The sequence below is a fragment of the Polyodon spathula genome, chromosome 2 (genome assembly GCF_017654505.1).
Source record: "Polyodon spathula isolate WHYD16114869_AA chromosome 2, ASM1765450v1, whole genome shotgun sequence".
Classification (NCBI taxonomy): Eukaryota; Metazoa; Chordata; class Actinopteri; order Acipenseriformes; family Polyodontidae; genus Polyodon; species Polyodon spathula.
The window spans coordinates 103,910,351-103,925,828 of NC_054535.1; the positions used below are offsets into that span (position 1 = coordinate 103,910,351).

At 35.7% G+C, this 15,478-nt stretch overlaps 1 protein-coding gene across 2 annotated transcripts; it reads left to right on the forward strand.

Moving 5' to 3' along the window:
• Nucleotides 1–580: 580 nt before the first annotated feature.
• On the forward strand, nt 581–14,760 carry LOC121306205 (cyclin-H-like). Of its 2 annotated transcripts, XM_041237964.1 has the most exons (10): nt 581–648; nt 1,619–1,746; nt 4,170–4,292; nt 4,830–4,903; nt 5,477–5,687; nt 6,019–6,182; nt 6,554–6,624; nt 7,180–7,288; nt 13,242–13,302; nt 13,973–14,760. In XM_041237964.1, the coding sequence occupies exons 2-10, from the start codon at nt 1,630–1,632 to the stop codon at nt 14,006–14,008; spliced, it is 966 nt and encodes a 321-aa protein (XP_041093898.1). In that variant the 5' UTR covers nt 581–648; nt 1,619–1,629; the 3' UTR covers nt 14,009–14,760. The 2 variants fall into 2 exon arrangements, with proteins under 2 accessions (XP_041093898.1, XP_041093901.1); XM_041237967.1 differs by lacking the exon at nt 581–648 and having other exon boundaries at nt 1,678–1,765.
• The last annotated feature ends 718 nt before the right edge of the window (nt 14,761–15,478 follow it).

Below are 15,478 nucleotides of genomic sequence, written 5' to 3' on the forward strand. Positions count from 1 at the left end.
TATAAAATAAAAATTAAAGTCCTTAGGAATATATATATATATATGTATATATATAATATATATATCTATATATATATATAATATATATATATATATTATAACAAGTTCATACATAACAGCACCGGGCCCTGGTCTGGATAAACATCTGGGCTAATGCCTACGAAGGATGCACAGCCCATTTTGTATAGGGATTAATCAACTAAGGATTAGAATTAACCAATTAAGTACCACATTCATTCTTCTTTTAAATCACTATGTATGCAATTTGATTAATTACATTTAGACATATATTTGCGCTTAACAAAATTAGAGTAAGTTACCATAACAATATAGTTAAGAGAAAATTAAAATAACATAGCAAGCCTTTTTATAATTTACTTTGTTTATGTTAATAAATGTGTCCTCCCGTATCTGTGAGACACAAAAGTCCACAAAATATGCGAATCTCGCTTAGTATTCAGTCGTGGATCAATATAGTTTTGTTTGAGAATACATTTGAAAGGACCTCTAACTGTCTTCCGATATTGCCTGAAGAGTTTTACACTGTTTTAGAATGTGAAATCGTCTCAGTTAGTGTGGGCAGCCTAGGGTCCTTAGAAGTGAACGTCGCTTACTGTGGAGTTTTGTTTTGCAGTGGATTTTGAAAAGGTAAAATGTTTGGCTTAGGAACGGTAATATATACTAGTTTGTTGTGCTGTTACATTGCAATCTGAAACTGAATAACGTCCCCTGACTTCATCGCGCTAACAGGCGCTACATGGCAAATGCATTGATGAGCAAACACGCATGTCAGTGCTGTCCCTCTCCCGGCACTGCTGTAACGTTAGGAAGAGTCTTCGCTTCTGACTGTTTGACATACACCCAGATGTTTTGTGCTAAAGAAAATCCGAACAGAGTTTCATCACTGTTGCACTAGGCTAAAACTTCGAATAGATGCCTCACTAGATAAGTAAAACGAAAATATGTTTATGCTAAATAAGTTTCATCATGGACAGATGTTTCTCTTGGTGTAATGGATGTACGTCCGCCTTCACTTGGGAGATAACCACACAGGAGATTAATTTGTGATCTATATGCATACGTTTTATTTACTTTGCATAGTTTTAAATTTCGGCTACCCTGAGTCGGTATCTTCAAACCATCAGTGGCTGAGACCTGGGCAGCTGTTAGTTTTGACCAATTAAGAAAATAATTGGGTCAGTTAAGTAATTGAGAACTCGGGACCAGGGCCAGCCCTTTTATAGTGTTTCTGAGAACCAGAGAGGACTTCAGCACTGGGTTTTGTGCTTGTATGGTAAATAAATAAACTAACTTAAAGGAAATACAGAGTGGACAGGTTCATGTTACATTGCCAGCTAAATATAAAACAGTCAAGTTGAGGTAGATTTAAAATATTTGTAATAGAACTCAGTCTGTACAATTTTCTCATAGCTTTAAAGTACCGGCACTTGAAAAGAAAGTGGTTTTAGCCCTATGTAGAATTGATACATTGTGGACCTGAATTGATGTGAAAGTAAAACTGGTTGCCTTCTTTTAGAAGACCTCTGACAACACTCTTGGTTGCACAAGGGAATGACGCAGTAGTGTGATACGCTGTTCATTTATTTTTCTTTTCAAGATTGCGGGGAGATGTATCACAACAGCTCACAAAAGAAATTCTGGACTTTCCCCAGAGAAGACGACCTTGAAACACTGAGGTTTCAAGCTAATCAGAAGTTTCGCGCAAAAGTCTTAGGAAGTGGAAAGGTATTCTACTTTTATGATGGTAATAATAATAATAATAATAATAATGTATGTGTTAGAATGTATTATCACACAATAATATGTCTGAAGTTGGTTTTAGGCAGTAAAACTGGAGTAGGGGGAGGGAGCACAGAATGTAGCAATATGAGTTAATATACCACACAGTGCTGTGGGTATCGGCTAGCTGCTGCTTGAAGCCAAGTAAACTGTTCTTCCCAGTGTTGAAACCGCAGTGGATTTTGAGCACTAAGCTGTGCTGCAATATACAACGTTAGTAGACACTGTAGGTAAAACTGAGCTAAGGGTATTCATTGCTTTCCAGTAGCCAGATCCTTTTCAGCTAACAGCAGTGAATGTTATTCATGACTGTCAAAAGAAATAGAGGTCCAGTTTACTCTGTTGGTATTTATTTTTTCACTAAATCTGTATTTTAAGGTTAAACCTGATGGCCACTGTACAGGCAGTCTAGCAGTCTTTTAAAATAAGCACCATTCTGCACCTGTGGTTGCTTTGTGGTGATTGTGTGTTATGAAAAAAGGTTTTTATTTTATATTTTGGAAAATGCAAGAAATACATTAATGTGGTACAAGCTGTGTTCTATTCAGTTTAAAGGCTGTACAGTGAAATGTATGCAATCATGTAGTGCTAATAGAAAAAGGATGGAGTAGGGAGCTTTTTAAAACTTTTCTGGCTAACAGTGGTTCATTTTTTTAAACCCCTATTTGAAGCCAAATTTATTAGTTTACTGTAACTATCCCCCAATTTACTTGCTGTAGTTTCCAGATGAGCAGGTTCGCTGTTTTTCATGCTTGGTTAAACCTACTTAATACATTTATTTTTCTCCTGATTTCAAATTGGTCAGCTTAGTGTGGATGGTGCTCTGCAGAACCAGGTTGCTGATGTCCTCATACTGTCATTACATTATACTTTTCTGGATTTTGGAAATGGGTGTTCCAAGTGTATAACTCCTGGACTGCGTAGGTCAATGGCAGTTTGGTTAGATTAGATTGTCATTCTTCCAGGAGTCAAAATGCATCACATTCCAATGACAGATTGAAGATTTGTTGTCTTACTGAGACAGATATACCCTTCCTTATCTTCTGTAATCTCGTTGCTAATCCCATGTTAAGAAATGTTATCGCACAACCTCAGAACAAATAATATAATACTTAGGAATTTCACAACACTTTGAAGATTCTCAAAACATTAATCTGCTTACACTGTACACTTTGTTTTGTCACTATCAATTACAAATGCAGTATAAAGAGATATACACACCACCAGAACGTCACTGATAAACTGAAATCTCACCAGCAAGTCAAGCAATCCATGTAGCTCAATCAACAAAGCTATATTTTTCAGGGTGTAAGATCATAGTATCGAATCCTGCTGGTTCAAAGTATTTTAACCTAAAAGTCCTTCTTTTAATAGGTATAGTTGATTTGCAGGTAAAAATCTTACAGTATGTCTTTCATCAGCCATTCTTTGTTTTGACTTTATATTACACTGACGCTGTACTGCTGGTTGCATTACTAAGTGAATAGGGGTAACCATAACACTGCTATTAACAGTACATAGTTGTAGGGGTAACTTATTGTAACAGCACCTTAACAGATCTCTTTTGTGCTACGAGAGAATCTTCAGGAAAACAAATAATTACATTTAACCAACTTCTGAGATAGAAAGAAAGCAAGGATGACAGACTGAATGAGCCAGTTACATCTGTTGTAAACGAAGATGGCCATGATTTAGTAAGTGAAATCGGCAACACTTCTGTAATATCTTTCTAAAGTCTTACAAAGTCGTTGTAAATATCCTTTTAAATGCAATGCATGTTTAATTCACAGAACAGTTCTTATGATGTTTAATATCCAAAATATTACAGTTGGGGTCTAGTCTATTTTTTCAATTCCAATCCCAATTCCCTTTTAATCAATTCAAATTTGTATTCCAATCATTTTACAACAAAGGCTTTATTGAGCAAACAAATACTGTATACAACTTGTCAGGTAACCTGATAAAGCCTATGGCATGAACCTCAGTAAAGACTCTGCCGTAAAACAGAATAGGAATTGGAATTGTAGAAAAGGGAACTGGGATTGGAAATGGAATTGGAATTGAAAAAATTGAATTGACCCTGACTCTGGTGCAGCACTTTTGTAAACCCATGTCAAAGTAAAAAAGGACAGGGTCAGTGGATTTTTTCAGGAATAATAGCACTGCAGTCATAGCGTGCTACCTCTGTTTTTGTTGTAAGCATATTATTAATGCAAGATTATGTGTAGGCTTTGATAGTTTCAGAATTGTGTATATTTTTGTTTGGTTTTTTTAATCCCAGCACTCCTCACAGGACCCGACTGCAATCAGTTCAATTCACGTTGAATTATTTACAAACAGGCCATGTTGTCCTGTTGTGTTTTCTACAGGCTGCAGTGAATGAGTCTTTGTTTCTGGAGCCCCATGAGGAGAAGGTCATCTTTAAGCACTATGAAAAGAGACTGCTGGACTTTTGTGCCATTTTTAAACCAGTAATGCCAAAATCTGTTGTGGTAGGTACCTGTAAAACTGACAATAATACCTAGAGGAAGGATCATATCAATGTATGAACTACCAACCTCAGTAGAACTTAGTAGAGCTATTGGTACCAAAACTTAATAGTATACTAAAGATAGTAATAGTTCATCAACAGTTTTTTGTCTTACATTTTTATGATCTTCTTAGTAAGTCTGGGCAGTTGAGTTTCAATACGTTGTTATATGACCTGGTTAAGTGCTTTGGACAGTGTTGAAAGCCCAGCTCCTTTTCCAAGTTCTGCAAATCTCCATTGCCTCCTGTAGCATCTCTTCACCCCTTTAAAATTCCCAGATAATGGGAATATGTTAGTCATTGCAAGGGTTACTCCTGTTAGGATAAGATATTCATTTTTTATAGCTAGAAATATGCAGTGGAGTGAAAACTAAAAAGCAAACCCTGCAAATGTGTTCTTTAAAAAAGATGTGAAACGCACTATTCACAAAAAGACTAGATATACATAGATATTCTAAACAGTTTAACAACCTTTTGTTTCTGTCTTTCTGTGTCATTAGGGTACAGCATGTATGTACTTTCGGAGATTTTACCTGAATAACTCGGTGATGGAATACCATCCCAGGACAATAATGTGAGTAGCTTTTATTTTTTCTTTTGCTTCACATTCTGATATTTTTTTTTAATTGAATGCATCTTTTTGGACCTGATTCCAGAGGAGGGTTTTCAAAAATATGTAAATGTGTTTGAAGCTCTAGGTAGAACTAATAGTGTTGGAGACATCCTGATTTATTGGGCAGATGAAGTTCAGAACCTCCTTCCCAAATAGTTTTTTAATTTTGAGTTCCTACACCTTCAGTTGGCCAGTATTCCAGATGTGGCACGAAGGATGCATATTACACTGCCACAGTCTTAAACTCAGACTATAGGTCTGCCTAACTTCAGCTTGAATCATCTAAAAATCAGGCTATTTTTCAACAAAACTACCTTGGTGATTACTGGTAGACCAAGGCATTTAACAGTGAATGTATTAACGTCTAACACAGCAAGTGTTGTCTGCTGGATTATTCAGTAACACTTAAACTGGAAGCTGCATGAATTAACCTATAGGTCCTTGAGGTACATGCTGTTCGGTTGTTGATGTTTGCATTAATCTATAAATCTGCAGAAGTGCTTTCTAATGTTTTTTAATACATGCTATTTGCAGGCTGACCTGCACTTTTTTGGCCTGTAAAGTAGATGAGTTCAATGTCTCGAGCACGCAGTTTGTTGGGAATCTCGGAGAAAGTCCCGCAGGCCAAGACAAAGCACTGGAGCAGATCCTGGAGTATGAATTGCTTCTTGTTCAGCAACTGAATTTCCACCTCGTTATCCATAATCCTTACAGACCATTTGAAGGCTTTCTTATTGACTTGAAGGTACTGCAGCTCTCTGTTTTGAATCTTCTTTATCTATGATAACTATTAAAAATAAATAAGTAAAAAAAAAAATATATTTTTGATTTACACACTTGGAGATCTCCCAATGCTTAATCTTAGCAGCAGATACTAGTCTGTGTTTTATTGCAGACCACTCTTTCGCAGCATTATTTTGATTTCAGATTTGAATGTGATAAGTTGGGTCCAGTAGGTTATTCCTGGCTCAAGGGGACGTTCGTATTTGGGGTAATTCAGAACCATTGATGAAAGCCTGTGTAAATGCAATTCATGATTAACCAGGGAAGGTGCTGATTGCAACATTTCTTTCCAGACAAGGTACCCAGCGCTGGAGAACCCAGAGGTCTTGAGGAAAGCAGCGGATGAGTTTCTAAACCGAGCAGCCATGACAGATGCTGGTCTTCTTTTTCCACCGTCGCAAATAGCACTGACGGCTATTTTAAATGGTGCATCTAGGGCAGGGCTTACTATGGAAAGGTAGGCTTCATTTTGTTGTAGTGTACAAACAGGAATCCTGCAAAGAGTTAAACTGACACCAAGTCAGGTCTTCAGAATAATACTGATTAAATACTTACCCATGTAAGAGGCATTCCATGCTGTCTTTACAGAAGACAATTTCAGGATTCAGTAATTAAGGATATAGAAATGATTCACTGATTTGGGTAATTCTCGGTTTTGTCAATATTTGTTTTTATATGCAAGTCAGAGAGTGAAATATCAAAGGGCTCAATGAACCACCAGATTCATAAAACCAAAATTCTATAATGGACAGTGAGATTATGTATGTTTTGATTTAAAGAACAGTGCTGAGTTTTAATCATGTTTGAATAATCTTATGTCCTTTTCAGTTATTTAACAGAATGCATGGGATTGAAGGATGATAGGGAAACCCTGTCAAAGATGATTGATTCAATGAGATGTAAGTACAGTGGTGTGTGTTTTTATTTAGTGTGTAGGGTGTTGTGTTGTGGAAACAGCACTAGAGGGCTCTGAGAGTAAGTTTTAAAACCCTTGGCCCAAGACAAAAGAAATACAATCACTAAAGGCTTTTTAAACACCCTGTATAGTACAGTTATAGTGGCCAAGTGAGTGCAGTTGCTGTAATTTGTCCTAAATGCATGTTCCTATCCATTCCAGGTGTTACTATGAGCTTTACCCCAGCTTGTTACCTATAAACTGTGGCAAACAAGCTCATAGGAAAATTTGGTGAAGTCACAAATGTCCACTTGACTTAGCTTCTTATGGTTTCACCATAAACAATACAATGCAAGAGATGGATTTATATATTTATTTTATAACCATATTCATATTTAAAGATGATTATTTTTAGAATTGTTTAAAAGCAAGTTATATATTTGTAGTCTCTAATCATTTAACCCTTAGAGACCTGCTGTAGTGGTTTATAATGCTCAAGAATGCAGTACAAAGCGCTAGGAATACTCTTGAATTGAACTTGTTTCTTGTTTATACATAGGTATAAAGAACCTGATAAAGAAGTATGAGCCCCCAAGAGGGGATGAGGTTAACATGCTTAAACAAAAGCTTGAGAGGGTTCACAGTGAATTTGCAGCAATCAGAAATCTGTAAGTAAATGTTTTCCTGTGTGTATGTGTGTGATTATTTATATATATATATATATATATATATATATATATATATATATATATATATATATATATATATATATGTATGTATGTATGTGTGTGTGTATATATGTATATATATATATGTGTGTGTGTGTGTGTGTGTCAGGGCTTGCAAATTTGTGCTAATGGTACTTGCCCTTCGGGCAGTCCATTGTAGACATTCGGTTGTCCAAAAAAATGTCAGGTTGCCCATAATTGACCTATGGACTGTGATTTGTACAAAGTACACTGTACTCAATATAGGTACAGTATTTCAGGTTCATACACTTTTTCAACATCAAAATTCCATACTTTTTCCAGACTTCCATTTGTTTTTCCCAGACTTGTGTTTCTTAGTTTCTACTAGTTTTTCGATAGTTATCCACATAGGCGGGCAGCCGCAGAGCATTATAGCTTCTTGATCCAGAGTAGAAGTTGCTCCTGGTTTTCTAAAAGTATTTGTCAGAATCTGGAGGTGCACATCTAGCAAGAGACAATGCAGGTATGCAAAAGAGAAGTAAGGTGTCCAATATTTGAGAACTATGTTGCATTATTTACAAAAAGAATATACAAAGTTGTATTCTGCAAGTATACTTGTGCCAAAATAGAATAGTATAATGGTACCAAAAGTGTACTAAAACCAGACAATTTTGGCACAAGTATACTTGCAGTATATAACTTTTTTGTAAGGGATGATATTGGATTCTGATCCAAACTTCTTTATACCCTCTGTTAAATGTTGAATACTGTGTGAGGTGAAAAATAACAAAAATGAAATAACACATGTGCACACATTATATATTAAAATCTGCAAGTGTTGTATATTAAACATACAAGTCAATTATTAAATACAGAACACCATCACTATAACAGCCATTTGGGTCCAAAGCCTTTTGTTCGTTATAGTAAAAGGACAATCCAAAACGAACAATATAAGCTGCTTGAGTAAGTTAAGGAAGTCACCTTGGATAAAGGCATTAGCTAAATTTATTAATAATATTAGTAATGTTTTATTCTTTGATTTTCTTTATTACACCGTGTAACAATTTATTTATTTATTTTTTTGTTCCTGGGTAGTAAGTGTTATTTCCTAATTGCTTATGCTTCAAAGTATAGAAAATGGCTATTATTCCCCACAAACTTTGCTTTTGTGACCAGGACAGTGATATTTCAAAATATCACTATTTCCAATGGGAAGACGGGCAAATGTGTGTCTTTTCGTTCACATAGTCAGAAAAAAAACAACATATGAATCCAAATTAACATGTATTTATACTAAAGTAATACAAAAATGACTACAAAAGATTTAGAAGTGAGTAGTTTTTCGAGATGTATGATTATACTGAAAATAATGCACTTTATGTGAACGAAAAGACACACATTTGCCTGTTTTCCCATTGGAAATAGTGATATTTTGAAATATCACTGTCCTGGTCACAAAAGCAAAGTTTGTGGGGAATAATAGCCATTTTCTATACTTTTGAGGCATAAGCAATTAAGAAATAACACTTACTACCCAGGAACAAAAATTGTGTTACATAGTGCTATCACAGTATTTGTCACTCCTACAATTAATAACAATAACAATGAGATTGTGAATAAAAGTAGAATTAATTAAAAGTACGGTACCAGTTTGTGTCATGCTGCATCCAGTATTCATGCTATATCCTATTCATTGAAGAACACAGATTTTTAAAATGAAGTTACAGACTGGAATTACAAGCTACTGTACTGCGCTCACCAAGATTCACATTTTGTTATCTTGTTGTTACCTTTATTAAATTGTTAACGTTATTTCCCCCTACACTCATAAAAAAGCGCATCAACAAAGTTTCAGTTGTATTTCAATTGCATTTCAGTTGCAAATGTTAATTGAAGTCTTGGGTTCCTTCTTTAAAAAAAAAAAAAAAAAAAAAAGCTTTGCTGTGGCGGTTGCATAGGAGCCAACATCAGCAGCAGTTAGATTTATTGATTTTTTTAAATCCGTATTTAATCGTATAATGAAGGATTATAGCGAGGATGTAAATAGTGTCTCTACACTCAACTGACGGTTTGGACCCGATAGTGTTGCTATACTCGGTATTGTAAGTTACAAGCAAGCACCAAACATGTAAAGTAAACTTACCGGTACATTCTAATCACATTAAAGATAAATAAATAAATAAATAAATAAATAAATAAATAAATAAACAAACTGTCAATATGCTACGTGCTAAATCTGAGTCAGTGATGATAACTGTCGTTTTCGATTTTTTTCCTGGGTTGGGAAATAACGTTAACGATTTCATAAAGGTAACAACAAGATAACAGAATGTGAGTGTTGGTGAGTAGAGTACTGTAGCTTGTAAATCCAGTCTGTAACTTTGTTTAAAAAATCATAGCCTTCAATATAAAAGTAAATACTTGTCCATTTACCCTTCGAGCAGACAGTCATGTGACACCCGTGCGCTGAGCGGATAGGATTGCTTGAGTTGAGAGGGGTGTTACACGGGGCAATCCTCGCGGGATTTGGTCCCAAGCAATGTGTACGTGTGTAATCACTCCACTCATCACTCCAGCATTACCAATGAAAAACATTGATCGTCCTAAACGTGTTTTACCGGGATGATATGTGAGCAGAATCTCGATTGAGAAACCGCTGTTTGATTAAAGCACAGAGCGCTATCTTGTTATAGAGTAAAAAATCACATTGCCCGTTGGTCAAACAGCCAAAAAAAAAAAAAAACACGTAGTCCGACAGATTTTTTTGGTTGTCCCGGAACGTGTATGTGTGTGTGTGTGTGTGTGTATATATATGTGTGTGTGTGTATATATATATATAGTGTGTGTGTATATATACACACACACACACACACACACACACACACACACACACACTGTTGTGCAAAAGACACATTCAACATTAACAATTTACTCAAAGCCTCCACTAGTGTTTTCCACTATTATAACAACTTTGACGGTTATTTATACAGCTTAGTATGGGTGAGAAGAAACCAAGCTTGTTGTTTAGCAATCTTTAATTCACATTGATCAGAATCTTCAAAAACTACTACTAGAAGTTATCAGTTTCATTTGATATGTCCTGAGTTCATTTTGACATTCCAATCTCTTCGTCGTTTGGGGGGGGGGGGGGTTTTGTTTCATATTGCAAAAAAAATAAAAAATAATTTTATGTTACACTATTACAAGACATCTAACATGTTTAGTAGAATGTTATTAAATTATTATTATTATTATTATTATTATTATTATTATTATTATTATTAATAATTTAAGTGCAACTAAATTGTACAACCCCCTTTCCCCACCCTGACTTTGTTCCCCATAGGCATTTTCACTCCCAATAGCTATGAAGCTACCCTCATGCAAAAGGACTTTTCATAAACTTGCTTGTGAGTTTTTGTTTGCAAAAGAAAGCAGATAAACACAGAAGGTGGTGGCTGAAATAAAACCCTTGTACAGAGGAAAAACCTAAGGGGAGCTTTGAAATCGTTCTCTTAGTACATGATTCAGTATAAGTGTGGGAGGAGAGGCTGCTGCCACATGCTTTGTCTAGATTTGAAGTGGTATCTTGAAAATGTCTGTTTGAGTCTCTTGTGCATTTCCTGTGATGTTACACAGTACAATTTCATCCAGTGTTAGTCGCAGAAGAAGAACGTTGCTTGAGCTTCACATTGTATAACTACCAGTATTTCTTAGGATTGCAGAAGTGTCTTCCTGTGAACACTGATGTCCTTCATTTGTTAGGCAGATAAAGATTATGCAGGGACATTTAGGTCTATTTCACTGAGCTGGGAACATAGCTCAGTAAAAACTGAAAGTGAAATTTGGGATCCGGTACTGCTATAAACAAAGCTCTTGTTTGTGATACAGATGTAACTGTGAAGCATTTAAACGTAAACACACTTTCCCCTCCCAAAACAATGACCTTTTACAGCCGAAAGTTACAGAAATACAGTCTTGTGTAGAATATGACAGTGTTGCTTGATTTTTGCCCTGAACCATAAAGGTTACATAGACCAAAAAGTTTAAAGTAATTGTAACAGGTGTACATTGAGATAGGAAAATTGTACTGCATATGCAAAAAAACAAATTCCCTGTTAAACTTCTAAAAATGTTTATTCACTGATGCAACATTTTCATAAAGAACATGTTTTCCAGGAGTGATTTAAAAACATAGAAAGGAGTAAAACATTGCTTGTATGTTTTAAAATAATATTCTAGTATTATCCTTTTAACCTGACTTCAGTTTCAGCCAACATGACAAGCTAAGATTACTGTTAACACTGGCTATCCAGTGCCACAGTACACAGAATGCTACACCCCCTGGTGTACTACATTGCAACTGTACATGGTTCTTTTACAATATCTGTTTAACCATTTTACTACTAGAAAATTTTAACATATTGATATAATCCAAAAGAAAACAGTTCAGTGTAGTGAAAAAAAAAGAAGTATCGCAGATTTAAATAAACAGTAGCTCCTTAAGTCCTTTCCTTTCAGAAGCAGCTCAGTGAAATCATGATCTATAAGAAACACGTTTTCAGTGTCATGCTGTAATAAAGAAAATGGCTATATAGTGTGTTATGAAGTGTGACAGTATTTGCTGCCAAATCAGCATCTCCATTTTAACACTGCTACTGTCTTACTGTATTACTTACAAACTCTAGCATTATTCCAGTAACTCAGCATATAAAATAGAATAAAAAACTGTTCTGTCTATTACGCACTGCTGCAAACTTATTTACAATTTGCAGTACTTCTCCATAAGCATAAACTGGGCACAAATTCACATGTGTGCCGATGCGACACATTGAGGGATGCCCCAAAGTTTTCTGTTTTAAAGGAGTACCTGCTACAAATGCTGAGGAAGAAACAAGCATTTGATCCAGCAATAAGCACAAGAAAAAAAGCAAGAATAAAATTGATTTTGTTTTTGTTTTAACTAAGATTTTTGTGATAACTCATCAATGCTGTTTATTAGATGTACTGTTATATACAGACATAAGCTTATGTTAGCCCTCAAATGTCTATTCAAGTCCAAGTAGAAAATTATATAGAGTCCATTGTTATTAATAAATCTACCTATCTATGTGCTTGTCTCGACTACTCTCTGGTGCTGACCATGGAACACAATCTAACTTCATTTCATTTTCTGAGTTACACATTAACTTTCTTTTCTTGATTTATCTACTGTATAAAAAAAATGCGCTTTTAATATTAGTGTTTTATAGTAGTATCTTCACCCTTAACCTGCTGTTTCCACTGTTGTGAATATACACATTCATCCCTGTCTTGTCAAAAACCTTCATGGCATAGAGTTTAACAAGTGAATAACATCGGGGCAAACTCTTTGTAGGACCTCCGAATCCCTCTAGTATGGAAAGAACACAGTGATATGCACACACAATATATGCAGATATGGACTAGTACAGGTGACACCTTTGACAAACTTGTCTTTTGTCTTTTGAAGTGGTGTTCCTCTGGCAGCTCAATGAAATATTTATAGTTAATAATTTCAATGTTTCTTTCCTCTTTCTGTTTCTTCTTGTTAAGAGGTCACATAACTCAGAGCAGTTGGAACTGACATAATTGTGCACTCCAATCTGAAAAAAAAAATAAATATATAGGTAACTTTACATTGCTTCCTATTTTCTGGTTACTAAAGTGTTCTGTTTAAATGTTTCAGGAAAGGCTACACATTTAGTAATGGGGAAAGAAATCTGAAGCTTGTACAAGTTTACCTTGACGTTGCTAGTTGGATGTAGACAAGGCATTACATTGTACATGAGCTGAGAACTGTTCCAAACTCAGCAGCCTAGACACATAGCCCCGTCATAATGGGGAAAACAACTAGTTAATTTGGTAACAATACATTGCTTTGCTATTGAACACTGCTTTTATGTTTCAGAAAGAGGAGGAAAGGGTATGAAGATGATGAGCATGTCACCAAAAAATCCAAGATGGAACAGGTTGGTGTTTGATTTTTGTGTTATTATTATTATTATTATTATTTATTTTATGATCATGGCCTTCCTTGTGTTTTTACTATGGGTGTGTAACAAGCTCCACAGTGACAAGGTATCCAGTGTAGGTTCTTTCTGTATGTAAGTGATAATCATAACATTGTAATTTTTTGTGTGGAGTGGGCTGTCGTGCAATATCTTGGGTGGGAGAAAAAACAAACAAACAAAAAAAAAAAAACACTTCAATTGCACCAAAATAAGAAACAGAATATAGAAAATCCCAATCAAAGCCCATGTGACTGAGTGAGTGCCATTCTAATTGTATAGCTTGCTATGTTATGGATTGGTGTAATTATTAACTTTGTGCTTAATCAGAAGTGTGATCAACTGTTATCTAACATTGTGCACAGTAATAGCCAGTGAAAACTCATGGGCTATGCCAAATCAGTGGGTATGGTGTTTGTTTTTAGTTAAACTATTTATTTGGTTGACCGGTTAGTTAATAAACAACAAACTATATTAAAACAAATGTATTCATTGGAATCAGGGGCCCTGGTAAGGTAGTGCTTTCTTGTGTGTTTATAGTTTAAGATACACTGTGGTTGGTATACAAAGTGAGAATACATGGATTGGCATAGTTATAACTGTTTGCTTTTTTTTTCTTTTTTTTTCTTAGGAGGTGTGGACAGATGATGACATGGATTCCCTTTAATGGATGCAGCATAATCTGTTTAAACTAATTCCAATGAGTGAAAATAACTTGAACAGCATTAGTGTTTATGTGTTGTGTTATGTCACCTGCATCTGTGGGCCTGAATTAATTGCTGCTTTTATAAAGCAAAGATGATGAAAGCAAACCATTGCCATATTCAGTCATGAGACTTCGTGTTATGATCAAATGACTTTTTACTCCTGCAAGAGTATTGCAGTGTTTTGTCAAATACACAATTTAGCTGACAGTTCAGTTTAGGAATGTGTATTCTGTAGTTGTATGCTAAATGGGTCTTCAGAAGAAGTATCCTACTTTTCTGTTTTCAGATACCACTTTTTTTACAATAAATAAATAATGTTAAAGTTGTGGTGTTCACAAGGTTCATCTTTTAATATGATCTCATGTATGTACTGCAGGGTAGAGGTCTTCACGGGTCTACCCGGAGCTGAGGACCCGAAACTCGACCTGTACCGACCAGGTTTTCGGGTGCAAAATTGTCACGCAACACTCAGGATTGTCGGGTCGGGTTGGGTTCGATTTTTATTACTATTAAAGAGGCTCTCTTTGGTACTGAAAATCATTGTTTATAATTCCTGTTGCGTGGATTGGCTTCCCCCAGTAGCACATGACACCTGACCCATATCGAAGGGGTTTCTTTTAGATCATTCTTAAAAGTCGCAGTAATGGATTTGTTTATGAAGGACGTGAAAGAAAAATGCAAATCGGCGGTGTGGGAATCATTTGTTATTGTGGACAAAGAAGGAAAACAAGTTTTGCAAAACACAAATTTTACATCTCAAGTCCATTTGGTCTTGTGTTAAGTTTGTAATTAAAATCACACATTTACGAGCTCATACTTCAGTTCATTTGATTTTCAGATAATGTATTTATCTTTTACAGAAACATATATTTACTCTGAACAAAAAAATATAAACGCAACATGTAAAGTGTTGGTCCCATGTTTCATGAGCTGAAATAAAAGATCCCAGGAATTTTCCATATACACAAAAAGCTTATTTCTCTCAAATTATGTGCACAAATTTGTTTACATCCGTGTTAGTGAGAATTTCTCCTTTGCCAAGATAATCCATCCAACGTCGTTTTAGATAATTTGGCAGTACATCCAACCGGCCTCACAACCACAGACCATGTGTAATCACGCCAGCCCAGGACCTCCACATCCGGTTTCTTCACCTGCGGGATCGTCTGAGACCAGCTACTCGGTCAGCTGATGAAACTGGGTTTGCACAACCGAATAATTGATGCATACACTCAGAAACCATCTCAGGGAAGCTCATCTGCGTGCTTGTCGTCCTCACCCATGTCTTGACAGCAGTTCGGTGTTGTAACCGACTTCAGTGAGCAAATGCTCACCTTTGATGGCCACTGGCATGCTGGAGAAGTGTGTTCATCATGGATGAATTCTGGTTTCAACTGTACCGGGCAGATGGCAGACAGCGTGTATGGCGT